This window comes from Acomys russatus, chromosome 17 (genome assembly GCF_903995435.1).
Source record: "Acomys russatus chromosome 17, mAcoRus1.1, whole genome shotgun sequence".
NCBI classification, from domain to species: domain Eukaryota; kingdom Metazoa; phylum Chordata; class Mammalia; order Rodentia; family Muridae; genus Acomys; species Acomys russatus.
The window spans coordinates 56636966-56664403 of record NC_067153.1 but is presented as its reverse complement, the minus strand read 5'-3'; the positions used below and the strand labels follow the sequence as shown (position 1 = coordinate 56664403).

Below are 27438 nucleotides of genomic sequence, written 5' to 3'. Positions count from 1 at the left end.
TTTGCCTGGATGGTGGTGCACACCTTTAATCCCAGCACTCAGGAGGCAGAGGCTGGCAGATCTCTGAGTTTAAGGCCAGCCTGGTCTACAGAGAGAGAGAGCTCCAGGACAGCCAGGGCTGTTAAAGAGAGAAACCTTGTCTCAAAAAACCCAAACAACATCCTTCCCCCAAACCCCAAACCTAGGGTCTCTGAACCCTACAGCGCAGTGCTGTTTTCCAAACCTTGTAGTTGTTGGAATATGGTGATGGGACTGTGGAAATGGGCTCCATACTAAGTAGGTAGGGCCAAGTGCTGCCATGCTTTTGTCACTTCTGCTGTGTGTCAACACACCCATTAAGTGACCAGTATGCTGCACCGTGCTGCCTTGTTGGAGATATAAAGAACATTTAGGAAAACAAAATTTAAAAACAAACAAACAAACCAGGCTGGTGATGCAGTTCTGTGCCAAAGTGCTTGTTTGACTTCTAGGATCACAAGGAATTAAAAAAAAAAAAAAAAAAAGGTGTGAGCTGTTTGCATATAAAAAATGAAGTCTACTTCACTGTTTTTAAGCAGATGTTTCTTCTAGCAGCTGTTGAACCTTTCAGAAAGAAAGAGAACAAAAGAGCCATGTTACACAGATGCCATGAAATGTATACTTAGTGAAGGACAGCCACCCCTGCCCCTCCCCCACCCCCACCCTGCATATGTGGATATAAAAGTGAGTACTTTTGCAATATCCGGCCTCCTGTTTTTCTTTTCCTGCAGACACTGACTAGCAGCAGAGTACATAGCTTCAACGGATGCAGGGTCCACATCATTCATCTTCTCATCAGTATAATCTTCAATCGTCTTTTCTTCATCTTCAATTTCATCTTTAATATCCAGCTTTAAAAATGGGCATCAAAACTTGGTTAAAATCTTCAAAATGAAAGAAATCATAATATAAATTATTTAAATTCATCTTTCTATTTTTTTTTTTAAATAACCTCATTAGGAATTGAAGCCGTACAGGACAAGTGTTAGATAAGAAAATGCACACATATGCACATGACAGATTGACTAGTTTTACTCCCATTCACTCCTACCCATCTCCTTTACAATTCTAGTCTTTCTGCGATGAGCTAACTGCTTGCATCTTTGTTGGCAGCATTTGCCTGTTCAGGGCCATCAGCTTCTTGAGACATTTCTGAAAATGCAGTTCTACTTTCTGGATCCAGACACCCTGTCTTTATCCTCAGGGACTCAGACTGATGAATGAGAGAGAGAGAGAGAGAGAGAGAGAGAGAGAGAGAGAGAGAGAGAGAGAGAGAGAGAAAGACAGGGAGCCCGGGAGATGAGTGAGGAGGAGATGACGCTGTGGGTTGAGTGGTCCATTGAGTGGCAGCTCCAGAAACATGTACCTGTGTATGTCTGGGTCCTGGGTCCTGGAGTCTGTACATACGACCTCATGCAGAAAAATGGTCTTGTTGATCTCTGAACCCGAGAGGTCATCTTGGGTGTAGTGGTTTGAATGCAGTGTTCTTCATGGGCTCATTTGCATTTCAATTGGTGGTGTTATTTGGGGGAGGGGTTGGGAGGTGTGGCCTTGCTGGGGGAAGTATGTCATGGGTGGGAAGGGGGGATGGGGGGAGCTTAAGGCCTCACTCTACTCCCAGTTCACTGTCCCTTTTGAATTTGTGGTTTAAGGTGTGAGCCGGAAGCCATTCCCTTTCTTCTTTGTGTGTGCTTGGGTCATGGTGTTTTATCACAACAATAAGACAGTAACTTAAGACACTGGGTTATCCAGGTAATAATTTAACTTCCATGCCAAGTGTATGTCTGTGTGTGTGTATATATATGTATACACACACACACACACACACACACACACACACACAAGTCAAAGCCAGCAGAAGCCACAGGTCCGTAAGAGGCAGAGATGGTCCCCCTGGATCCTCAAGAGGGACTCATGGTCTTACTAAACGTTGACTTTAGACTTCTAGCCTGTACTGAGAGACTTGTTCTTGTCACTTGAAGACGCCTGGCTCATGGCATATTTTGTAGTAGCTCAAAGAAACTCGGATCAAAAGAAAGGATGAGTGAGGAGCGGAAGCTAACACTCCAAAGCTATCCCAAAAGATGGATTGTGAAAGCACACATGCTATGGTAAAAGACTCGGAGAGTGACTACTCTGAGCTACTTACAGTTTTAGGACTCTTGAGCCGCACCACACTCAAGGGTATGTCTCCTGATTTCTTGTGACTCAGAGAGCCCCTTTATTTCATTCTTAGTCAAGCCTGAGTGAGGACTTGTACACATTCTAAAGGGGAGAAGGGACGAGGTAGATGCAGGCAGGCCTTTATATAGGCCAGCTTGCCTGAAACAGAAGCCCAGTCCCACATTGCTGTCCTTGTCCTGTGGGGCTTTGTTGGCTTTGCTTTTTTTGGTATTAGGGATCCAGTGTTGGGTCTTGTGCAAGCTGGGCAAGAGTTATACCAACAACCTGCACCTCAACATCCTTCCTATAAGAAAGCAATTTTACATTTATTTATGTATGTATTTATTTGGGGGGGGGGCGGTGGAGGTCAGAGGATGACATGAAGGAGACCGAATTCAGGTCAGATTAGGGGCAGCACCTTTACATGCTGACCACCGCTAGGGGGAAGCACCTTTATGTGTCGCTGTGTTGAACATCTCTCTGGCCTTTGTATTTCCAATGCTTATGCCTTTAATCCAATCTCCACCCTGAACTTCATCTATGTCCTTTTACTAATGGCTCAAAAATGGCCTCTCTGGTTCAAGCTTCTCTCTTGACCTCCAGTAACTGATAGGTTAGAGACGTTTATATTTCTGGTTGACGTAACATTTTACCTTTTGATTTTCCATTATAAGAATCTGAGTATTGTTGGGGGTTGGTCTGGTTGCTGCCCAAATGAGCAGACTCACATACCCCGAAATGCTTATAATCTTGCCTAAACGCTTAGTCCTGTTTGATCAGTAAAAAGCCAACACACCCGAGCAGGGCAAATGGGACAGGCATGGCTAAGCTTCACAGAGCTTTGGGGCAGAGAGGATCTTGGGAAAGGAAGCAGTCAGAGAGACCGGGGAAGAAGGAAAGAGAGAAAGAGGAGAAGGAAGGAGGCTGCTGTGGGTTAGGGGGCGTAAGAAGCGCATGGCTGGCGTGGATGGAGGATACGGCCCAGATGAAAAGCATTAGCAAGTATTATGGGATTGTGGATGGGAGGTCGCTTGATAGGAATTATTAGAAGCAGATGGAATGGGATGGAGACTGGGAGTTATTGCAGGAAGTTTAGGAGGTAATATCTGCCTTGCCCCATGTAAAGGCTTGTTATAAAACACATCAGGTGTCTGCGTTTTCATTGATGGTTAGTGGGTTAGAAAATATTGCCTTAATAATAATTAGCCTAATAATAGACATTTATTAGGCCATACTTTTAAATTAATTAGAGCAGTCTCCCAAATTTCTCACAATAAAAATATATTACATATACATCTTAAAATTACATTTCCAACATCTTTGTTTTATGGTGGACTTTGTAACAATCTCACACCCTACAGTTTACTCAAGTTGGTATTGGAACTAAAACTTTAGTTGTCGTTCTGAAATTCTATCTTAATTGTCTGTTTGTGTGTGTGTGTGTGTGTGTGTGTGTGTTGCTATGTGGGTATGAGAACAAGTTATGCAGGGGCCTGTGGAGGCAGAGGTGTCGGTCCCTGGAGCTGGGAACTGAACTTAGGCCTCTGGAAAAGCCGTATAAGCTCTTACCTGCTGAGCCATCCCTCCAGCCCAGCACCAAGACTGAACAAGAAAATTACACCTTCTGATTGTCTAATCCTAGTTCTGGGACATGATCAAGTATATATCTGTTGTCTGTATAGTTTATACCCATTTGCTCTATTAGGGCATATAAATAAATTAGAATAAAGGGAGCATAGTTGTTAATTTTGAGAAACATTAATGTATGACATGTATGTGTTTATATATAAAGATAAATGTATATGTGTGCCATCTCTCTCTCTCTCTCTCTCTCTCTCTCTATATATATATATATATATATACACACACACACACACACATACACACACACACACACACACACACACATATATATATATTCACACACACACAAACTTTAAAGGGCATGACATGGTTTATCTATAGTTTAGTTACCATTTATAGTTACTCATCTATATTTAAGCTCTCAATCAAATGCTCAATATGAAAATTAGAAGTCTAGGAATGAATGGTATTACGAGAGGGAAGTGTTTTCACTCTGTTAGTAAACACTCCGAAGACACTCTCCCCGCCTGGAAAGTGACAAACTACGGGTGAACTAGCTTCCTTCTCATTTTGTCCACAAAGACACTGAGGCAAAGAACATACAAATAACCTTTTCAGGCTTCACAAATACATCCTGTCAAACTGAAGATCGGAATATGCATCATGTTCTTTCACCATGCCCTTCCAGATAGCCAGTCTTATGTCGGAAAATCCCATGTCTATATGTGAGATTTATCCACATAAGTCTTAGGCCACAAAGGCAAAAGAGGAAAAGACTGACAGAGATAAATTAGTTACTAGTAATTGAGGTTCACGGTTTTCATCCACGGCCGCGAGTCCGGTTATTAGCTCTAACAACACCTAGGAAGACAAAAGGGTCCGTTTAGCAAAACACTTAGGATAGCAAGCAGCAGAAATGAAAAGGAATATGGACTGGGCCCGGGGACATGAGCACAAGGCTTTCTTGTCTAAGCACTGGCCTGGAGCCCAGGTGATGACTGGACATAGGTACCAAAGAAGTTCTATTCAATACGCCTTCTGGGAACTCCACGTCTTTTTATCGCTTACCAAGCTCTCAGGAGAAACTTATTTTCCAACCAGTAGCCACATTTTACAAGCCCGTGCCTTAACTTTATGGTGGAGTAAAGTTCAGTTTCCATAAATGAAACCGATTTGGGAAACTAAGATAGAAGATAAAGCCCCATTAGTCCTCCCATCCCCCCACCCCGTTCTCTATCTCTGGCTGTTAGATGATAAAATGACAGAAAAGGAAAGAGAAAAAAAAAAAAAAAAGCACCCCTTGACATGTGACATGATTCACTTTTTGCTCTCACTCAATTTTAAGCTTCATTTGAATTCATAATAAGAAAATCTTTGCTTGCGGTAATTAAAAAGAAAATCAACTCAAAACTTTTACCCGTTGGGAATTGCTCATAAAATTTCTGGTATGACTAGAGGTAATTGTGAATAGTTTATATATTTATATAAGGGAGCTTAAAAAAAAACCCCATGCATTAACATGTTCTAATTTAATTCACAATTTAAAAGGCATGATCACGGGTTGGGAAGATGGCTAAGCAAGGAGAGAACTTGCCGCCAAGCCCAGCGACCTGCATTTGATTCCCTAGAACCAACATGGTGGAACTGGCTCCTGAAAGCTACCGTATGGCCCTCGGCATGTGTATGTGGTGGCATGCACACACGCACACACTGTAAAGAAATACACGCCGAACAGTAAAAAGAATAATCACCTACCACACCAAAGCTGTAGATGTCAGATTTGGGCGTTATCTCTCCTCGGAGAGCTTCGGGTGCCATATAAGCTGTGGTGCCCACAATTCGGCTGGTCATGACTGTCTGTGCTAACTTCGCTGAAGCCCGTGCAAGCCCAAAGTCAGATATTTTGGCAGTAAAGTCTTTGTCTAGTAAGATATTTGCACTGAAAGAAAATTTAAGGAAGAAAACATTTTTCTTGCCTAGGAGGTCATAGAAGTTCTTAGGAACTTACACACACACACACATACACACACACACAACATATATATGTATATATACACATATGTATGTACATATATATGTGTGTAGTGTGTGTGTGCAGTTCGTTACATTACAGTATGTCATTTTGTAGATGCAGCATAGAAGACTAAAGTGTGTTTAAATCAGTCAATTATTCAGATGATAGCAAGAGAGAAATTACTGTTTTCCTTTTTTTCCTGTATCTTGAAGAGAGATGTTTAAAGAAATGACAACATAATAAAATTTCCTCTTAAGGGAGGCACATTTTCAGTATGTCATAGACAGCTATTACCAGTAACAGCCTGCAAAGCCTTCCAAAGGAGCTTCTTAAAAAATATATTATAATATATATATATGATTATACTATATTATAGCATTCCACAGAGACACACAGATACACACAGACACACAGGCACACAGCTACACACACACACACACACACACACACTCTCTCTCTCTCTCTCTTATTTAATGCTTGCAACTAACCACAGAGTTTCACTCAATCTGGGCAACAGCTTTACTACTGAGTTACATCCATAAGCCAAAAGCACTGGTCTTTGGGAATAATTGCAATTTCTAACGGGGTCTGTTTGCGTACCTTATGTGGTACATCACGGGAGTTCAGTCTCGTCCACAGCGTGTGAGAGTCATATCGGGCTTGGAAGCGTGTCAGCCCTACAGCTGTTAGCCGTTTCTGTGTGCTGGGATTTTGTGTTCTCACAGCCACACTGAGAGGCCTCACCGTCATCTTAGCCTACAGTTCCACTGAGCTGAAGAGGCCTCAGACGCCATGGCTTAACCCTGTTTGGTGCTGCTTCTGTCTCGTCTCCTGGCCTCCCTGCCCCTACTGAACACTCCTGTGTTCCAAAGTTCTCTGGGATTAGTTTCTTGAAATGAGTGAGAGCATGCGGGATTTGCCTGTCTGTGTCAGGATGACTTAACTCCTTTCCCTTCATTTTTCAATATGTTTGGAAACACACTGATGTTTTTCGATCTTTCACCTGTCCTTACTCCCTAGAATAGTCAAATATATATGTAGCCCAGGCTGTCCTAGAACTCACTATGTAGCCCAGGCTGTCCTAGAACTCACTATGTAGGCCAGGCTGTCCTAGAACTCACTATGTAGCTCAGGCTGTCCTAGAACTCACTATGTAGCCCAGGCTGTCCTAGAACTCACTATGTAGCCCAGGCTGTCCTAGAACTCACTATGTAGCCCAGGCTGTCCTAGAACTCACCATGTAGCCCAGGCTGTCCTAGAACTCACTATGTAGCCCAGGCTGTCCTAGAACTCACTATGTAGCCCAGGCTGTCCTGGAACTCACTATGTAGCCCAGGTTGACCTCGAACTCACAGAGACCAGCCTGCCTCTGCTGTGCCAGCATGACCAAGTTACTCCCTGGAATCTTAAGGAGATTATACACAGCTAAAAGATCTTCCATTCATCACACCCATCCATTTGAACACATTTTCTTACTGAGAGCCCTTATACTTTATAGGATTTAAGCTGAACGCTTAACATGAAGGTGAAAAAAAAAAATCACAGATCTTATTTGTAAGACATAAGAATCATTTTTTAAAAATCAATGAAGACTACATGATGGGTAATATTTGGTACAAAACGCTGAGAGGACAATTCTGTCTAGGTGAGCAGAGGAGGGTTCTAAAGAGCAGCTCGCAGGCACGTTAGTCATAAAGAGGTATTAGAGGTGGAAGGTTCTACAGGGTAAGAAAGACATGTGGCAGGCGAGTGGATGCACATGCCCAAGATGGCGATATCACAGCATATACGGTGTACACGATCACTCAGCTGTCCATGGAACACATAGGGAATTTGGACTTTCCCTTTGAGCATCAGGACACCATTCAGTTTTCAGAATGGGCGGCTGATGTTATCAGACCTGCCTTTTAGGACCCTAACCTGGCACTGTGATTGTGAATAGCTAAGGAGGAGAGTCTGACGTAAAGTTGAAAAAAAAGCTAACAAATGTCTAAATAGGTGCAATGCTGGTGGGTAGACGGGAAGAGAAAATGTGCAGGCACATCCGATACATGTTTACAACAGTGTGGCATAGAATAGGAAGACTGGAAGACACTGAGAAACATCCCAGCATGTAAGACCCAGAGCGTGGCCATTCTCTGAACCAGCCTGGAGAGGAGTGTTAATTCGGAACATGGCTGCTCTAGCAAGAGCTCACATCCCAAGACCATCTAGGTCTGTGATCCAGCTGGAATACAAATGCACCTTTGATCCAGGAGACAGAGGCCAGCAGATCTGAGGTCAAGGCCAGCCTGGTATAGAGCAAGTTTCAGGAAAAGAAAAGCTGAGGTCCAGGCGTGGTGGCACATGCCTTTAATCCCAAACAAGGAAGGTAAAGTTTGTTTGTAGAAGGAAGCACCCATGTTTGAAAGTGATGTCTAATTGAGTGGCAGAAAAAGTGATGAATCAGAGAAAGATTTGACAGAAGAGGACATGCCCAATTCTCACAAGAAGAGAAAGGGAAGCTACTTAAGGGGCAATGGAGGGGCAGGGAGGGGCAGGGAGGAGAGAGAGGAAGGAGAAAATTTGGAGAGTTTTACGGAGACATGTTGAATGACAGAAATAAGCTGGACACAGGTGAAGACAGAATGAGTGAGAGACTGAGAAGGAACCAGAAGATTAGAGCAGATGGCTGGAGTCAGTTTAAGGCCAAGCAGAGCAATTCACAGGCTGAGAGAGAAGCCAGATTGAATAAGTCAGCTGGGAGAGGAGTGTGAACCAGCCAGCCCAGAGCTCAGTAAGAGCAAGAAAGGGTGAGCTTATTCAGCAGTAACTCTCAGAGGCTGAAAACATTCTAGATTGTACAGAGGCTAGGAAGCTTCTAGAACTAGGCCTAGGTTTGCAGATGGAGGCAGTAAGCTTCCAAGACAACCACTGAAATAGGTGAATAAAAGTTCTTTTTACACCAGTCTCTCCTCCTCTGTGTGGCTCTGTGTGTCCTCCACGCCTTAGTTTATGAACTGTCTTATTTTTCTCCATTGTATCCGTTTCCCCTTTTCCTAGGCCCTTCTCAGAGCTGTATATGCAGGCACTAGTCTTGGCTTTTTGAAGTGTTTCCTAAATGACAGATCTGCTTCCAGATATCACACTTAGTACCCAAATGCCACATGAAGCTTCTTTACACTAACACTGAGCACTACAACTCACACTTAAAACTCTTATTACTTTGTGATGGTTTCATTGAGGCTGACCTCTGTTTTGAGCTACACCTGCTAACCATATTGTGTATGATCTCTAGCATAGAGTTGATACAGGTAAACACTTAACTAGGTAAATAACTTAAGAATGGAGAGGACCCCTACTCAGATCTAGCCAATCGACAGAACATTCTCCACAGATGAGTGAAGAGAGGGGGCTGACATTCACATGAACTCTGGTGCCCCATATTTGACCATGTCCCCTGGATGGGGAGGCCTGGTGGCACTCAGAGGAAGGATAGCAGGCTACCAAGAAGAGACTTGATACCCTATGAGCATATACAGGGAGAAGAGGTCCCCCTCAGTCACAGTCATAGGGGAGGGGAGTAAGAGGGAAATGGGAGGGAGGTAGGAATGGGAGGATACAAGGGATGGGATAACAATTGAGATGTAATATGAATGAATTAATAAAGAAGAAAAAAAAAAAAAAAAAGGAGAGGATGAAAGTGACTCAGAAAAGGGGAACCAGAAATCAAGAGAGAACCCCATCTCCCCAAGGAAAAGCGGGTCAGAGGGCTTGGAGGCATCTCCAGTGCAGAGCGCTTCTCAGCGATGGGAGAAACTCCAGACACACACGCAAAGAGCGAGAGAAAATTACTCTCTAAAGATGGCTTTTGAGGCTTCTTCACAGTAGATTTACCTTTTAATATCTCTATGGATGTGATGATTTTCATGTAAAAACCTGATGCCATTAGCTGCGCCCTGAGCAATCGTGCATCTCCTGTGCCAAGAGAGCGGTGGAGTACCGTCCTTACGAAGAAACAAATTTATTTTAAACTATGGCTTAGGTGAGAAAAAAAAAAAACACATAACAGTATTTTTTTTGTAGTCAACCAATAAAGGGGTGTATCCCTAAGAATTTAGGATTACAATTTTTAAAGCTTGCAAAAATTAACCTCAAATAAAATTAAATGGGTTCTACACTCCTTATCTGAAAATAAAAATACATGGTAATGTCTTCAACATCCAGCCTTAGCTGATGCTTTTGTATCCTAAATTTGCAGTTCCTGTCAACACTTAAACTACATCTTATAGAACCAGAGAACATTATGTTTTCTGTGGTTTAAGTGATCCTGACCAAAGGCGAACGTCAGCATCTCAGTATAGAGACAGAAGACGAGTCAAGCTGGTTACAAGTGTCTTACCAAGCAGGACAGCCTGTCTAGCAAGGAGCCATTGGGCATGTAGGCATACACTAAGCACAGGTCATCGCTGTCACTTGAGAAGCCGAGTAGCTCTACCAGGTTTTCATGCTGGCACCTGTGACGAGAGAGGTACCGTGCAAAAACTGTCATAGCAAACATTTCTATGGGTCACCCAATTTAAGAGTTTTAGCAGAAATATCGAGCTATTGGCCTGTATAAATAGTATGCAATATGACGGACGTTCATAACCTGCTAACATGCTCATGGAAATTGTTGATTCTTTTCTGTAAACGGTTCTGGTTTCAGTAACACTGATCCACAACAGAAGCGAACCTCTCCCAGTTCTGTAGTCCCAGCTCGATCAGATCAATGGAACCTGAGACAGGTTAGTTCAGGACGAGGCTAATGCCCGTCTTTGTTCAGTGCATTTTCAAGATCTGGAAACTTGTTAACATGGATGAATCCACTAACGTAACAGAACTCTGACAGACCCAAAGGCACAGCTTTGTAGGAACGATCTTCAGTCACATTTAACTTTCATTATTTACGATCTTTAACCATAGGCTTGTCTACAATTTGCGTTTTGTATGCATGAGAGAAATGAAAACAAAAGTCAAGAAGAGGCGCAGGCCTCGGCCAAAAGCGCAGTGCTGCCACCTCCTGGACATGTGGTGCATGGCATGTTGGCACCTCAGCTTCAGGCTTCCCTGCACACAGTGTGTAACAGTACCACATAGCATGGATGCTGTGAGAGCTAGTGAATAACTGGGGAAGCCCTGAAGCACGCATGGCACATGAGAGATGCTCCGTTACTCATATTGCTCATCCCAAGCCGTCTATAATTCTTCATGCCCTTGTATAAAAATCAGACTTCTGTTGTGAGAAATACTCTTGAGAAGTGTCCAATAAACTCTCCGTGTCCACCAAACTTGCATATTTTAAATACAAGTAGTTAATGTTTCTTGAGTTTCTATTATCCATAAAGTAGGTGGTGGCTCTCCTGCTCTGGTTCATCAACCTTCACAGCATGTTAGGATTTTACTAGAGTCCTAAGAAAATTGGACCAGGTCATTTTGCATCAATATATTCTCCACACTTTTGCATATCACATTTCCTTAGTTTTCTCTAAATTTAAACTTGTCTGAGGGGCTGCTATTTCATAAATAATTTTATTTATTTATTTATTTATTTATTTTTGAGACAGAGTCTTCCTATATAGCTCAGGCTGTCTCGGAACTTGCAATGTAGCACAGGCTGTCCTTGAATTCACGATCCTCCTACCTTAGTCTCCCAAGTACTGGGATTACAAGAGTGTACCATCATTCTTGGATTTTTAAAGAGTTTGTTTTACTTACTTATTTATTTATTTATTTATTTATTGTTTTTTTTTTAATCACTACAACTGATCTGTCAGGAATTCTGGGAATAAAAAACCTGATAATGGAAAACACTTCAAGTCCTATGTAACTTTGTTGTGATTTAAAATACCGACTGCTTTTCATCTGCAGGCATATGAAAATCTGTTATCACCTAATTGGAGAATCAATAGTGCTAGTCTCAACCCTCTATCTTTGCACACTTGAATCTGCACTTTATCGAGAGACCAGGTCCCTCGCCTTACACCATGCTCTCGCCCATGCCACACTGCAAAATCAACACTTACTTTGCCATTACTTTAATTTCTTGATCAAACTGTTGCTTTAATTCTTCAGTACTGATTTCAGCCATCTATGAAAATAAAAATATATACTGTAACACAGTACAATGACCTTGTGGCTTCTAAGCTGGAAGGGGCCAGTGAAAGAGTCCCATGCTGATTTGCCTCCCCGTGCCCCGAGACAGGGTTTCTCTGTGTAGCCTTGGCTCTCCTGGACTTGCTTTGTAAACCAGGCTGGCCTCAAACTCACAGAGATCTGTCTGCCTCTGCCTCCCCAGAGTGCTGGGATTCAAGGCGCACACCACCGTGTCCAGCTGGTTTGCTCTCTTTAAAACAACATGGTAAACCAGGTCTGGTGTTGTGGGACTGTGGTTCCAGAAACCTGTGGGACTGGGGCTAGGGAACTTCAAGTTCAAGGCCTGCCTGGCTTACAGACCGAGTTCAAGGGCGGCCAGTGGAACTTGATGTTTGCTGCAAGTGAGACATTAAAAGAAGTCTGGGATGTAGCTCAGTGGTAAAGTGATGGCTTAACATACACAGGGCCCTGGGTTCACAGCGCAACAAACTGCGTAAAAAATAACGTCTTGCCACAGTCTGCTTGGCTGATTTCTGGCAATCAAATAAGAGATTAAGATGGACAGACAGAGCCCTGTGGAGATTACAGCCTGTAATCCCAGCACCCAGGGACAGATGGACAGACATAAGTAACACAGGTGGTCCATGTGGTGACATGGAGCCATATCAGTAACCCAGCTATTCAGTGTGTTTATTATGCACAGCAAGACCTAGGATGCGGGTGAGCTAATCTCAGTAGAGGTGTTTGTAGGGAGCAGCTGCAGGCTGCAGTCACCTGGGACGAGGAAACAGAGATTGGGACCTTTTACACTGGTTTTAGCTAAAGGGATTGTCAGCATCCATCCAGACTAGCGGGAGGACCTACCCTTCCCATGAGCCTGAGACTCTGGGGTCTTTTGACATGGACATTCTCATGTCATGGATGCTCATTCATAGAGAAGCACATTTACTCCCCATAGGTCTTATTTTCTTATTGACATCTAAAAATACAAGTGATTTGCCCAAGGGCTACTTTTTTTTTTTTTTTCCTTTTTTCTTTCTTTTTCTTTTTCTTTCTTTTTTTTTTTTTTTTTTTTCAGTGAGAGGAAAAAAAAATTATAACCCTTTCTGGGCTGTGGCAGAAACCAAGTGAAATATAAAACTTCATCATAGGGAATTTTAAAAAAGAATTCTGTGTAACAAAATGAAAACACATGTGAACAGAAAAAGAGTCAAGTTCTATGACAGCACGTTTGACATAGTGACACTGAATGCCCAAGTTACATATACACGCAGGACACTGACACTTTTAAGATATACAACGGATTGATAGCATAATTAATCAATAATTAAAGGTAAAAACCCTTATAGAAATAGGAACAAAGGACAGGCAATGAAAGTCTTTTTTCATAATGAAAAATTTTAAAAACATTATTTTTGCTGGGTATGGTGAGACACGTCTTTAATCCCAGCACTCAGGAGGCAGAGGCAGGAGGATCTCTGTGAATTTGAGGCCACCCTGGTCTATGGAGTAAGTTCCAGGACTGCCAGGACTACCCAGGGAAACCCTGTCTCAAAAATATGTATGTATTTATTTAGTGTGTATGTGTGTGTGCACCCACACACACCATTCAACATGTGCAGGTCAGAGGACAACTGCAGGGGTCTATTCTATTCTACATGTGAGCCCCAGGGATAACACTCGGGTTATCAAGCTTGGTGGCAAGCGCCTTTACCCACTGAGCCATCTCACTGGCTTCTAAATTGTATTTTTAAGTGGGGCAGTACTCACATAAAGTCTCCTTAGTATCTTATCTCTCATCTAGATTATATACAAGGCATCGTAGTGCAAGGTCTCTAAATTTCATCTTGTGAATTTATCACAATCACAAGCATGATCCTATGTCTGTGTCCATAAACACTCTTCTAGGGATAGGCTCAACAGATTCACCCATGATAGAGAGGTAGGAGCTTAGGATGGGGCCAGTCAAAGAGAGTAAGTGTTGAGCTGGGAATGTCCCGAGAAGGCAGCTGACAGGGGGTTCTGCCAGGAGGAAGGAAGGCAACTTACTGCCCCGAGCTTCTTCACCGCCACAGGCGTGCTGTTCACGCAGCCTCTGTACACCACTCCAAATCCCCCCTCGCCCATTCTGCTGCCCCCGACAGACACGGGCCGCTCATCAAAGTTATTTGTCATACTCTTCAGTTCATAAAAGGAAAAACTGTGAAAACCTGTAGCATCAAGAAAACAAGGAAGAGGGGCCTGAGAAAAGGAGTGTGGCTTTAATAACTGTGACATTTATTCATTTTGAAGATTACGAGCACGCTCTCTGGTGCACACACACATACATAAAATACCGACTGTGTCACCTTTATTATGACAATTACATTTAGTGATTTTGTATCAAACATCTATCCCCACCCAAAATACTTACTTGACTAAATCCAGTCTACTCCCCCAAGGCTCTAGTCACATTTAAACATTATTTTATTTATATAGTTAGTTTTGAGATAGGGCATCATACAGACCAAGCTGGCCTCAAACTCCTTACCTTCCTGTTCCTGCCTTGCACGTGTTGGGAGCACAGGTGTACGTCACCACACTGGCCTGTTTTCTGTTATTGTGTGTGACTGTATGCATGTCCCATTGCCTCAAGTCACCGAAAAGTAGTAACTGATGCAATGAATATGGTACTTAAGACATTTAAAGGAAAACAAACTATTGTAGGATATTTGATCCTATTCATTGTAAATTACAAAAATCTGTTTCTTGTTTGCTGTGGTTCAGCCCTACCACACACCTTTAATGCAAGAACTTTGTGTACTCAGGATTTAGTAAAGTTAATCCTAGGTCAAGAAGTGGAGCAAGTAACCAGCTGACAGATTTAAGTAGAAACGAGGGCCTTCTAAAGATGTGTATTGAAGACAGCGTGGAGAAGAAAGAGCTCTTTAGCTCTTTGGCTTTCCAGCTTTTGTTTTTCTCCTGCTGGGCTGTTGGGTGAGGTATCAGGCCTTTTCCTCCTGGGCTGTCAGCTGAGTTAGCAAGCAAGCTTTGGCTTTGGGCTTTTTGACATTAATCTTTGGGATGTGAGCTGAGTAGGGAGGTCAGCTGTAAAAAGGAATGTTAATTCAGAATATGGTTGTTCTGGCAAGAGATCACATCCAAAGACCTTGTAGGTCTATGTGATCTGGCTGGAATACAAACACGCCTTTAATGCAGGAGACAGAGGCAAGCAGATCTGAGTTCAAGGCCAGCCTGGCATAGAGCAAGTGTCAGGTAAAGAAAAGTTTAGATCTAGGTGTGGTGGTGCATGCCTTGAATCACAAACAATGTAAGTAAAGTTAGTTTGTAGAAGGAAGCACCACGTTTCAAAGCGATATCTAATTGAGTGGCAGAGAAGATTTGACAGAATAGGATACACCCAACTCTCAGGAGGAGAAAGAGGAAAGGGAAGCTACTTAAGAGGCAGTTTTGCAGAGAGAGGAGGCAGTTTTACCACGACAGTAATAAAGAGAATGGTTGCAGAACAAGCCAGAAAATGAGAAGAATCCAGAAAATTAGAGCAGATTGCTAAGTTAGTTTGAGGCCAAGCAGAGAAGCCAAAATGAATAAATCAGCTGGGAGAAGAGTTTGAGCCAGAACAGCTGAGTTGAACCAGCCAGCCCAGAGCTCAGAAAGAACAAGAAAGGGTGAGCTCATTAAGCAGTAAATCTCAGAGGCCTAGGTTAGATGTATGGAGACTAGAAGCTTCCAAGACTAGGCCTAGGTTATCAGACAGTGGCAGTAAGCCTCCCAGACAACAAATGAGCCAGGACAATAAAAGTTATTTTTACAGTCAGCTGGGTGCTTTCTCTGCCTTTCTGAGCTAGCAGGTTTTCACCCCAGCATCTGGATCCTGAAACTTCACTGGTAAAAACAACCGTTTGGGATTTTTCTTTTTTTATAACAACAATAAACATCAAAGGATGCTGCCAATGTGCCTCTGCCCACTGCACAGAGAGAGAAAGAGGCTTACTTTAAATCCCGTAATGGCAAATCCACCAGTGGAAAGGAATAGGCAACGTTACGTACGAGTATCACTGAAGTCTAAACTTTTATTGTCTGGACTTGAGGAGTCGGGTGGCTCGTAGCTTTGCTCTGGCTTCGGCATAGGCATTATGGATGCCTTGTCCTTTTGGTGGCCAGTCCTGTGTGTCTGTGCCACTGTGGCAGCTTCTCTGGATGGTATATTGCTGACGGTTTTGGGAACTGCATCTACGGAACGAGAAGACACAATTAGCTTCTGTGTAAGAAAAGAGTTTTTGTGAAAAACCAGTGTGGTGTTTTGAAAGAAAAAGGTCCCCATAGGCTCATAGAGAGTGTAGGCCCAATTTTCTTAACAAATATATTTTATTATGAACTTATTAACCGAGAGTATTTCACTTATAACCCAACTAACCTAAACAATAGGAAAAGGAGATTAAAGAATAACAAAACTGTAAGGCTATCAGTTCCGAGGAACGATTCTCCTGGCATAATCAGCAGGATTTCTTCTGCTGGAACCTGGAGCAACCAGAACCCAGAACCTCAGCAAGATCCCAGAGCCCCAAAGCCTTCCCTCGAGTGGTTCTCTCTAGGAGCGTCTCGAAGTGGCGCGATGAACAGCCAAATCTATCCTAAAGTCCCCAAAGGCCCCGCCTCTTGTTTTTGGCTCACATTTATACCTCCTCTCAGAATTTGTTCAAGGATGTTTTTCAGCTGGTTAATAACCAATCTCCCCCACATGGTGATTCGACTTCTAAGAGGATAAACATCACCTGCTCTCTCACAAGTCTTTTTCTCATCACCGACTTGTGATCTAAACAAAAAACATGTTTATCTTTCCTTCAGGGAGTGTGGCACTATTAGGAAGTGTGGCCTTATTGGCGGAAGCATGTCACTGGGAGTGGGCTTTGGGATCTCAGATGCCTAAGCCTGGCCCAGTCTCTCTGTCTCTGTCTCTGTCTGTCTGTCTGTCTGTCTCTCCTCTTCCTTTCTTACCTCTCACTCGTCCTCTCTTAACCTCTCTTGCTGTCTCTGTCTCTTTTTCTCTGGGGTGCCCCTCCCCTTTTCCCTGCTCCCCCATGCTCCTATAATAAACTTCTCCATATAATATCAGGTGCCTGGCATTTCATTTTTAATTATTACACTGGCAAGCTTCCCACCCTGATGATAATGGATCAAACCTCTGAGCTGTAAGCCAGCCCCAGTGGAATGTTTTCCTTTATAAGGGTCGCTGTGGTCATGGTGTCTCTTCACAGTAATAAAAACCTTAACTCAGACAAAGAGGAACTCACATGCAACTTCCAGATGTCGGCCCTCATTAAACACACGGAGACACCTGATAAGAAGCTATTGGTCACAATAAAGGCGAATAGACAGAATGATGGTGTTTACAAAAGTAGTTCAGGGCCATTAGGAGATTAGGGGTACTGTACTTATTTAAGAAGAGAGAACCAGCTGGCATGGCAGAGCCCACCTGAATTCCCCTGCAGTTTGCACGTGGAGGCAGGAGGATCAGGGTCTGGGCTACATGAAATTCTGTCTCAAAAACAAACAACTACACACACACACACACACGCACGCACACACGCACGCACACGTACACACATGGCCCTTACATACACATGCAAATACACACACACACATATGCACACACACATGCACACATACGCACACATGCACACGCATGTATACACATGCACACATGTACACACATATGCACACATGCGCACACCCATACAAATGCGCGTGCGCACACACACACACGCGCGCGCACGGGAAGAACCACAAACATTTTAGACTTTGAACTCAGTGGGTGTGGCATGGAGTCCAGGAATCTACACCTTCATCAAGAACTCTAAGAGACTTTTACAGAGTAAACATTGAGATCCACTAGTGTATCTAAGGGGAAAGAGAAGTGAGGTAATGAGGGGCAGAATGACAAAGAGGAACGTGGTGGGAGGCAGTGTAATGATGAACGTCCTGTCAAGGTGGAGCTGAGTCTGGGAGTCGAGAGGGAGACAGGGCTCAAAAGAGTAAATCCTTATGGGCTACACTCTTCCTCCCTCTGAATAAACCCTCCTGGCACAAAGCCACTTGACTCTGACGGGGTTAGGCTCGATCCCTAACTGGCTAGCACTTTAGCAGCATAGTCCTGATATCCGGATTCTAGAATGTTCAAAAGCCAGGGAGAGCTGAAAGAACAAAGGGGGCTCAAATGTCAGGTTTGTTCATCACATGAAAGAGCAAAAAGAAAACTTGTATTTCTGCCATCCATCGCCCCAGCCAGCCGTTGACGCTCTGGTCACACCTGTTTACCTGGCAGCAGGAGAGTGGCTGGGGCAAACAGCCCAGTCTGGACCAGAAGATCCACAAGGTCACCAACTGTGCAGTTTGTGGTGCCCCAGTCGAACAGCAGTTCACAAGTGGGGCTCTTTCCAGTTTGAAGTAAGGCCTCGAATCTCCTGAAAAGCAAGGAACGAAATCAGTACACAAGGAAGGTTCGTATGAAAACAGACACCGACCTCTGCACCACTCCCACATTCTCGTCTGACTGCATCACGTGACCAATTGGTACATATGACCACATCTGTGCTCTTCTGGATGTCCTTTCAATGGCCCCCTCCCCTTCTCTCTCTGCATCCTGCCCTATAGGCCAGGTATCTTGCCTGTGTCACACTGTCTACATTTACCTGACTAATTTTTAATGAGTAATTTCAGTCATGATTAACATTTTTTGGTAGGAACCACACAGGAAGTAATGTGTTTTCCCTGCTACATCATACCCAGAGGCACAACATGGTGGCACTGAGTTTGACCATTTGGATAAGGGGAATGCGATTCAGATTTCTTCATGAGACAAGTACCTCTCTCAAGCTGGGTATGCTGGTGCATACCTGTGGTCCCACTGCTTATGTGGTGGAGGTAGGAGAATCAGTTATCCAAGGCCAGCCTTGGCTATAGGAGACCCTGTCACTTGCAACCATTAAATTTCTCGCTCTTAATGCACATAGAATTTATGGACGAAACTTTTATGCTTTTGGCTCTGATGAGCCTCGTAGGAACCAGTCTTCATTGGTGTGCATATTGCTAATTTGATAGCTTCTGCCATTCTGACAGTGTTTTGGCACTGATCAGTACAGAAGAACCCTTTCTCTCTAGAACAATTATTGCAATAACCCCACTGCCATTTTTTAATGGAAATACTGACAAGCTATCCTGGAATAATTGGTTTTCAAGTTTGAAAGCTGAGCTTCTTCTTTGTACTTTGCTATATTTGTCTGCACGTGAGCAGACATTTGCAGAAGGACAATATGGGAGCCCAGGCTCCAAAGTCTTTATCAGATTGATTTTTTTTTTTTTTGAAATGAAGAATTTACTTTCTTCTTTCTATGTAAGACAAAGTTTGACATTAACCTTTACTGTAAAATACAGAACAAAATTAACATCTGAACTTGCATTTTCTACTAAATCAAGCAGAGAGGAGAAGAGAGGAATTATATGAAGGCGTTAGAAAACCCTAGATCCAAGAATTCTCTGTGCAGAAATGCACACCTATCAGAGACAACCTCATCATGTCCTTTGAAGAGCTGTGAAGGATGCACTAATCTTTACTCACACATTTCACAGTTTAGACTCTAAATCTGTATTGGATTCTTACGATGGTCTTCTGTCTCTGCAGTTTGGAAATGCAAAGCCTGAAGCAGAGTAAACTTTTCTTGGCTCAACAAACTGAACTAAAACAAAGACGGGAGGCTTGATTCTAGCTCAAAACCACGTCTGTGAGATCACAACGTTAGCTCTGACATGCCGTCAACTTAAGCAAAAACTCTATACACAAAATATTATATAGTGTTACCAATACCTGCATGATAAGAAAGAGAACCACCTTCTACACTGTCGCATCAGAAAGTGTTCATGCCTGCATCCCTTGTGATGGAAAGGATTTAAAAGAGGAAAATAAGTACCACGTTACCTTATATGAAATTGGTTGTATCTATCATCACCAGATGGCTTTTTAATAGCGACTGCTAATTTCTTCCATCCTTCTTGAGGATCAATAAAATCTGATAGCTTCCTAATGATTCCGACATTGAGGCTGCGTACATATGTTGACGGTGTCAAAGGCTTGTTCATCTTCTACCTGAAATATAAAACATTCTTATTAAAACTTTACAACAGATCAGCTGGGTGGTGGTGCACGCCTTTGAGCCCAGCAGGTGCATCTGTGAGTTCTGAGTTTGAGGTCAGTCTAGTCTACAGAGTGAGTTCCAGGGCAGCCAGGGCTACACAGAGAAAGAAACTCTGTCTTGAAAATCAACACTTTGCAAGACAACGTCTAGAAGCAACACACCGTGCACTGCTATACTGCACGAGATGCTGACAACGGACCATCTGAATTCAGAGAGACTCTCACTCCAACCCACCTCCTATTGAAAGATGCTCCACAACACAACAGAGACATTTGCTCAACCATGTTCATAGCAGCCTTATTCGTAATAGCCAGATCATGGAAACAACCTAAATGTCCCTCAGTCAAAGTATGGATAAAGAAACTATGGTACATTTACACTGTGGAATACTACTTAGCGATTAAAAACAAGGAAATCCTGAAATTTGTGGCAAGTGGATGGAACTAGAAATGATCATACCGAGTGAGTTAACCCAAACCCAGAAAGACTCACATGGTATATACTTACTTATAATTGAACACTAGCCCAAAAGAGATGTCCCATGAAAATCTTTACTTATTAGGAGATTGGGATAGTTGTGAGGACATCCTATTGGGACTCTAGGTGAGAGAAGTATAGGAGAATGGGGAAATAGAAGGATCCAGAGGGTCCTAGAAACCTATAAGAAGAACATCATGATGGGCGGATCTGGACCCAGGGAGGTTTGCTCAAATTACTGTTCCAACCAAGGTCAATACATGCAGTAAACACTGAATCCCTACTCAGATCTAGCCAATGGACAGGTTATTATCCACAGTTGTGTGGAGAGTGGGGACTGACTATGACATGAACTCTGGTGCCCCATATTTGACCACTTCCCCTTGGTGGGGAGGCCTGGTTGGCTCTCAGAGAAAAAATAGGCAGGCTACCAAATGAGACTTGATAGGTTGTGACCATTTGGTGGGGGAGGAGGTCCCTTCTGTCACAGACCTAGGGGAGGGGAATAGAGTGAAAGAGGGAGGGAGGGAGGAACGGGAAGAGACAAGCAAGGGGATAACAATTGAGATGTAATCTGAATAAATTAATAAAAAAAAGAAAGGCATCGAATCACCCTCTATGGTCTGTCCCCCTCCCCCTCCAATCCATCTCCCTCACCCTGCCCCAAACAAACACTGGAAAACTTCATTCTGACATTGGAATTTTCCAAGTGAAACTTACAAAAAAGCAAGACATTTGTCAGAAAGAGAACTGGGAACATATTCGGGCATCAAATCTATTAAATTAATGAAAGAGACTCATCTTTGAAATTACAACTTTTCCTCATTAACTTTGCCTCTTAATGTTCCCCACAAGGCTGTACAGTTATTGACTCCTGAATTCTGTTTTGGATCTTTGCCTTCTGTCAAGTTTCACTGTGGCTCCTTGGATAGATCCTCTCCTGAGCCACCCTATCGTTGGCCCCTTCTACACTACCCATTTTGTCACCTTGAAGCAGTTGAAATCAGTGCTCCCAACCCCCACCCCCCCCACCCCCGGTAGCACGTTGGATGACCTCTGAAGGGGAGACTGATGGGCCATCCAACTCCTCCCTCCTTTTTTTTGCCACTCAAGACATTGTTTCCAAGGCTCAGAACTCAATCAGCCGGACTGGAACCTTCCTCACATCATTAGCGACCTCTCTGTCCCATCAGATCTCAGAAAAACCTCCATTTCAGACCAGCCTAGCATCCTTCAGAACCAGCTCAATTCCTTGGCTGCTGCAGCCCTCCAAAAATTATAAAAGCCGAGATCTGACTGCGGAGGATGGGATTTGAGCCCTCTATGAACAATGATGCTTCAGCGCAAACAAATCCTAACTGGCTTGAGATGGCGCCTGAAGACACAGGGACCAGACAGAAACCACAGCAAGCTCCTATGTAAGAATTTTTGGTTCCTTCCACTACGGCTCTTCCTCTTGATCACTTCTTTCTTTCTATTTTTTTTTTTTTTAAACCATGTCTTTTAAATGTTTTACTTACCAAACTTCCCCCTATGCCCAAACAAAGAACATTCCACATAACCTCTCCTAATGACTCTCACCGTGCAACAACTCCATCTGTTCCTGATACATCTGCAATTAGTCCTTTTAGATGCTGTGGAAACATCCATGTTTCTTATACAGTTATCTACTTCAGTGGCAAACTATAATGCTTTGGATAGACTAAAATACATAATGACATTATTTCACTCCAAAGTGTCGTGTTTGTGATTGATAGTAATCCGGGTGCCTGGGTTAATAGAGAATAGAGAGCAAAAAGGAGACAAGAACACAGGGGAGGTTTTATCCTAATAGAGGAAGAAGGTAGCAGGCTAAGGATGCGTTTTACAGTAGGTTAAGCAGTGTCTGTGGTGGTTTGAATGAGATGGCCGGCATAAGTCTCCCTCATTTGAATACTCAGTTCCTAGTTGGTGGCTGTTTGGGAGGAGGAGGAAGTGTTACTGGAGGGGAGCCATTTTCAGGATGCTCTCTCTGCTTCCTGCTTGTGGTTCCCTATGTGAGCTCTGTGCTGCTGCTGTTCCATCCCATCCATTTTGTCTGCCTGCAGGCTGCCACTCCCCTTCTCCCACTGTGCCTATTGTAGGCTCTTATCCCTCTAGAACCCTAAGCTCAAGGTTGCCTTGGTTATAGCGTTTCATCACAGTAAGAGAAAAAGTAAACAAGACAGTGCTAGATGGAGAGAGAAGGGGTGCAACTTTAAAAGGGGTACCTCACTAGGGGCCGCATGAGGGCTGGGTGAAAGGCACAGGAATGAGAATGGTCATCGGTGAGGCATCTGATGGTAAAGTTTCTGGGGGAAATGCATAGAAGGTCCAGATGTAGAAAGTGTTTCTGAAGAAGGAGGAGGAGGAAGAAGAAGAGGAGGAGGAGGAAGAAGAGGAGGAATAAGAGGAAGAGGAGGAGGAAGAAGAAGAAGAAATAAAAGGGAGGACATGACTACTCCTAAGGGGCTGAGGAGACACTTTATTATAGATACGAGGGAGAGCAGAGCCAGGTGCAGAGGCAGGGACATCTGGGGGGATCCAGAGTGAACATAGACAGACTGGCCTTGCCATGTGAGGAGAGAGTGGGAAGGAGAGAGAGCAAGAGAGGATCCACCTACTAAGAGTGGTGGCCTGGGCTGAGTCTGGCCAAGAGATTGGCATAGCTAATAGCTGAGTTATATAGCACCAGAGGAGCTAGGGAGAGAGAAGCCTAGCCCAACATCTGTAATGGAAGTTTTGGTTTCTTTGTAAACTCAGTTATGTTATGTGAATATGTTTTTGTTTTAATCCCAAGTGTAGGATTTTACTATGGGCTTTAATTTGTCCACAGCTGATAATGGTCTCATGAGGTGTGATCTTTGCCAGCTGGTCAGGGCCTGCATCCTGCAGCACAGAGAGGGGCGTGGTCTAGGACTCTGAGGTAGATAAATAGGAGAGCCCAGAGAGAGAGAGAGAGAGAGAGAGAGAGAGAGAGAGAGAGAGAGAGAGAGAGAGAGGGAGCGCAAAGGTAGTGTGAGGTGATGGCCTGTGGTTGTAGCAGTTTGGCAAGACCAGAGACTGGTGAGTCAGATAGAGAGGTTCAGAGGAGACTGCTTGCTGAGTTTGCTGTTGATGGAGATTGGTATTGCCCCCCAAAGAACCTAATTGACCCTGAACATCCAGGAGAAGTAAAGGGGTCTGTGCCTCCTGTCTCAACTAACCTTCTTTCTCATACCCAGCATTAAAGAGTTGGTGGAACAGAGATAAAGGCATCAATACCCCAAATAAAATAAAATTTAAAAACAAGCATAACAAATATCTACGGGCGCCAGGTAGAGCGTTCAGGGTAGGAGGTGGAGTATGCCAGCCACAAGGATCCTGTAACAGATACAGAGACTGGGGTGCTGGGAGAACCTGACAGCCAGCACCCACTTTGATACATTAACAGGCACCTCAGTTAGCTATTTGTCCCGGGTTTGAGACCTAACAGCCTCAACTGACAAGCAGCAAGGAGCAGGCGAACTTAGAGATGAGGGCCTGAACTCCCAGGGCCTTAAAGCTTTTGAATTGACTTGATTTTCTTCTGACTTGAGATGAAGAGATGGGCCTGGAGAGATGGCTCAGAAGTTAAGAGCTCTGGCTGGTCTTCCAGAGGTCCTGAGTTCAATTCCCAGAAACCACATGGTGGCTCACAACCATCTATTGTGAGATCTGGTGCCCTCTTCTGGCGAGCAGGTGTACATGCAGGCAGAGCACTACATACATAATAAATAAAATCTTAAAAAGAGAGAGAGGGGGGGGGGGGAGATATGAAGAGACAGTGGAAGTTCCGAGAGGAGTGCAGACAGCCAAAAGTGGGGTTGCCAGGACAACAGGATGTGGGAGTCAGGTCAAAGAAGCAGGAGGGCGCAACTACAACGGTGCTCCAAAAATGTACACGGAAGGTATGAAGAGGTGCTGGACTTCCGGTGTTGGACGTATTCTGCCGTGAAGTCAACAGGAGTCTGTGCTGATGTAAAGAGTGAGAAGACAGTACCAAGGTTTCCCACAGTACGACTAAGAAAAGACTGAAAGGCACAAGTTTGGCCTGGGAAATCAGGTCAGTGTGGAACATGTAAGAAGCAAAAATGTATAGCATGAGAACAGAATAAAATAAATCTGAGCTCTTTGACATATATCTTGAAGGAGTACCCCAGAAATGGAAAAGTTGGATTTTGTTGCTGTTAGTATTTTGTTTTTGTAGACAGGGTTTTAAGGTTTCTCTGTTGTAGCCTTCTTAGTCCAGGCTGGCCACGAACCCACCTGCCTCTGCTGGGATAAAAGGTGTGCGCCACCACCGCCCATCCCATCTTGGATCTATCTGTCTGTCTGTCTATATCTTCTGTTTTGGTGAGGTACTGTGTCCATTCCGAAAGCTAATGACACTTTCTTGTTCTCTAGGGCTTTGCTTTTTCTGCTCCTTTTTTGCTTCAACCTGTCCTGCCCTTACCTCTTCCTCCACCAGTCGATGGACTGTCCAACACACAGCTTCCCACACTCCCTACTTCGCGCGCGAGACTCCAGCGGACCAGTGGGCAGAGACTGCGGGGCTCCCACGGCCCCTCTGAGGTGGGGGGTGCCCCCTGCCTGGTTCTGGGGCGAAGCGACCGGATCGCAAACCCTGCCTAGGATAGAAGACTTCGGCTAGATCCTGGCCTCAGATCAGCCTTCCTCACACAACCTACTTCCTCTCTGACGTTCCTCGCTTCCTGCACAAGGCGATCGGCGCCCCGCCACGATCCCGCGAGGACTCGGGAGCGGAGGACGCAGGTCCACCAGGCGACTTCAGATCCTCAGCGACTAGGGCGACGCGGGTTCGCGGAGCACCAGATCCCTTTGAGGGACTGCACGCGGGGTCAGCTGAGGATAAGAGGGTAGGGGCGGAGCCAACCCGGAAGGCCACGCCCTTCCCTTCCCGCCCCCTGCTTCTCCCTTGGTGCTTAGGGTCGGCTCAACCAAGGGAGGAACTACACAAATGGGAGCCTGTCCCTTTAAACGTCGGCAGGAGGCTGGGCTGCGGAAGGCTTCCGGGCATGCGCACTGTTGCACTTGGAGGACGCTGTCTCTCGGGCGCCAGGTAGAGCTGGTTGAATCTGGCGGGCTACTGTGTTACACGTGGGTCCAAGACTGGAGGACTGGGGAGGAAGAGTTGGCGGCCACCGAGGGAGCGAGGTGGAGGTGTAAGAGCCTCCCGTCCTTCTCTAGGGGGGGGAGTCCCTCCGCAGTCTCGGCTCCTCCTGCGGAGGAGCAGAGGAGGGGCTCCTGCCACCCTCGCCCCGCGTGCCCTGTCTGCCCGCCTCCGCTTTCCAGTTCTTTACTAGCTGCGTGACCGCAATGCCTTCGCTCCTACGTCTACCTTAGAAAATCTTCCTGTGATCCTTCCTTTCCTATAACCCCGAGGCTTCCGAGGACTCCTGTGGTCTTGGTAACAGCTAGCTGCTGTCATATTTAGAAACAGGACAGGATTCCAACCTCTGACAGGGTGTTAGGTATCGTTCATGGTCGACATTACTTCACCTGTATTCTCCGAAACTACCACCCTACTCCCTGTCCCCACTAATCTGTATCGAGGCTTTCCTCTCCCACTTGGCGCCCGGTTCGTTTTTAGTTGCATGTGGCATTTCTGCTCCTTTTGTGTCTCGAACTGTTTTCAAAGATACATAGCGATTTATGATACCATTCCTGATGATCGTAGACAAAAGTGGACGTTTCCTTCTTCCTCATCACTGTTACAGCTCCTATTGTGGTCCAGTTGTTTTTATACAACAGCCAGTATTGACTGGGATTCTTCTATGTGCTCGGCGCTGTTGTAATTGTGGGCCAGCCAGTATTGAATATGGTGCAGTTCCCGCCCATGTGGAATTGACACTTAGGTGAAGAAGATGGACAGTAAATAATAAAAAACATTAGCTAGGCATGCTGTATAGACAATTAAATCGTTTTTGTATTTATTTATTTTGTGAAAGAAAATGGCTCTTAGGTTCCTATAAAATATTGACCAGTGAAAACCTCTAAGAATATGAACCCTAAAAGATTGATCAGAAAGTTGGCACAAAGGTAGTGAGGAGAGTCAGTGCTGCAGGATGGACAAGGTACAACATCTCAGGTCAGATAGCTTGGACTTTGTTGTAAATGTAACATTTGGGTTTTAAACACTTTTGGTACAGTTCACCTTTGAATACAGGGCTGTTAACGTATGTTAGATAATAGTTGGATGGTGAGAAGTAGGGAAAAAGCTGCCATAATGCCCAAGAGCTTGGGAGTTGGGACTGTTAAAAGGAAGAATGGTAAAATAGGCGCGATCAGATTCCTCTAGGTGGTAAGGCTTTGGTGAGGAGAAAGTAAGAAAGAAGAAAGAAAGTACAAGGCTGCAGTGGTGTCGGGGGAGAGATGTGGGAGGGATTGAGCTAGAAACCTGGCCCACGCGGGTGACCAGGGGCTCTGTTCAAGACGGTGGAAGCCAGGAGTCATAGGATGAGGAAAGGTAAAGATCCGGGCAAGAGACCTGCAGAGGAACCGCAGCAGAAGGGAAGGAATCTGGTAGGAAAGGTCAGTGACGGACAAACACGTGATGCTTCTGACTTCTGGATCCTAACAGCCTTGGGGTGAAAGAAAACTCCCCTGAGAGGATCATGGAAGGAGAGAGATAGTGGAGGTTTCAGTTAGGTCCTGGAATACAGGGGCTGCAGGGACTGTTAAAAAAGGAAGTGGGCTGCATGGTGACTGGGGTATGGCAGTAGTGGGCTGTGTGGTGACTGTAGGGTTCTTTATAGAATTGGGTCACAGATCCAAGAAAACTCTTTCAGGGTTTCTTTTCTCTGATGCCAGTGACTT

General features: G+C 44.4%; 1 protein-coding gene across 1 annotated transcript; it reads right to left on the bottom strand.

Annotated features, from left to right (window-relative positions):
* Positions 1-549: 549 nt before the first annotated feature.
* On the bottom strand, positions 550-25398 carry Irak4 (interleukin 1 receptor associated kinase 4). The gene is made up of 12 exons (XM_051159380.1): positions 25290-25398; positions 19869-20036; positions 18212-18357; positions 15944-16126; positions 13943-14103; positions 11824-11888; positions 10161-10275; positions 9656-9765; positions 5521-5704; positions 4564-4626; positions 711-869; positions 550-582 (listed from the first exon to the last, which is right to left on the bottom strand). Exons 2-12 carry the CDS (start codon positions 20027-20029, stop codon positions 550-552), a joined length of 1380 nt encoding a protein of 459 aa, XP_051015337.1. The 5' UTR covers positions 20030-20036; positions 25290-25398.
* Positions 25399-27438: the final 2040 nt, after the last annotated feature.

What these genes read in the sequence shown, in the direction of transcription:
- Irak4 (XM_051159380.1), bottom strand. Translation starts at nt 20,029, where the DNA reads ATGAACAAGCCTTTGACACCGTCAACATATGTACGCAGCCTCAATGTC. An exon ending in GAAATTAAAGTAATGGCAAA is followed by an intron (nt 10,276 to 11,823) that starts GTAAGTGTTGAT and finishes CTCTCGTCACAG; the next exon opens with GTGCCAGCATGAAAACCTGG. An exon ending in ACATCTACAGCTTTGGTGTG is followed by an intron (nt 4,627 to 5,520) that starts GTAGGTGATTAT and finishes TTGTCTTCCTAG; the next exon opens with GTGTTGTTAGAGCTAATAAC.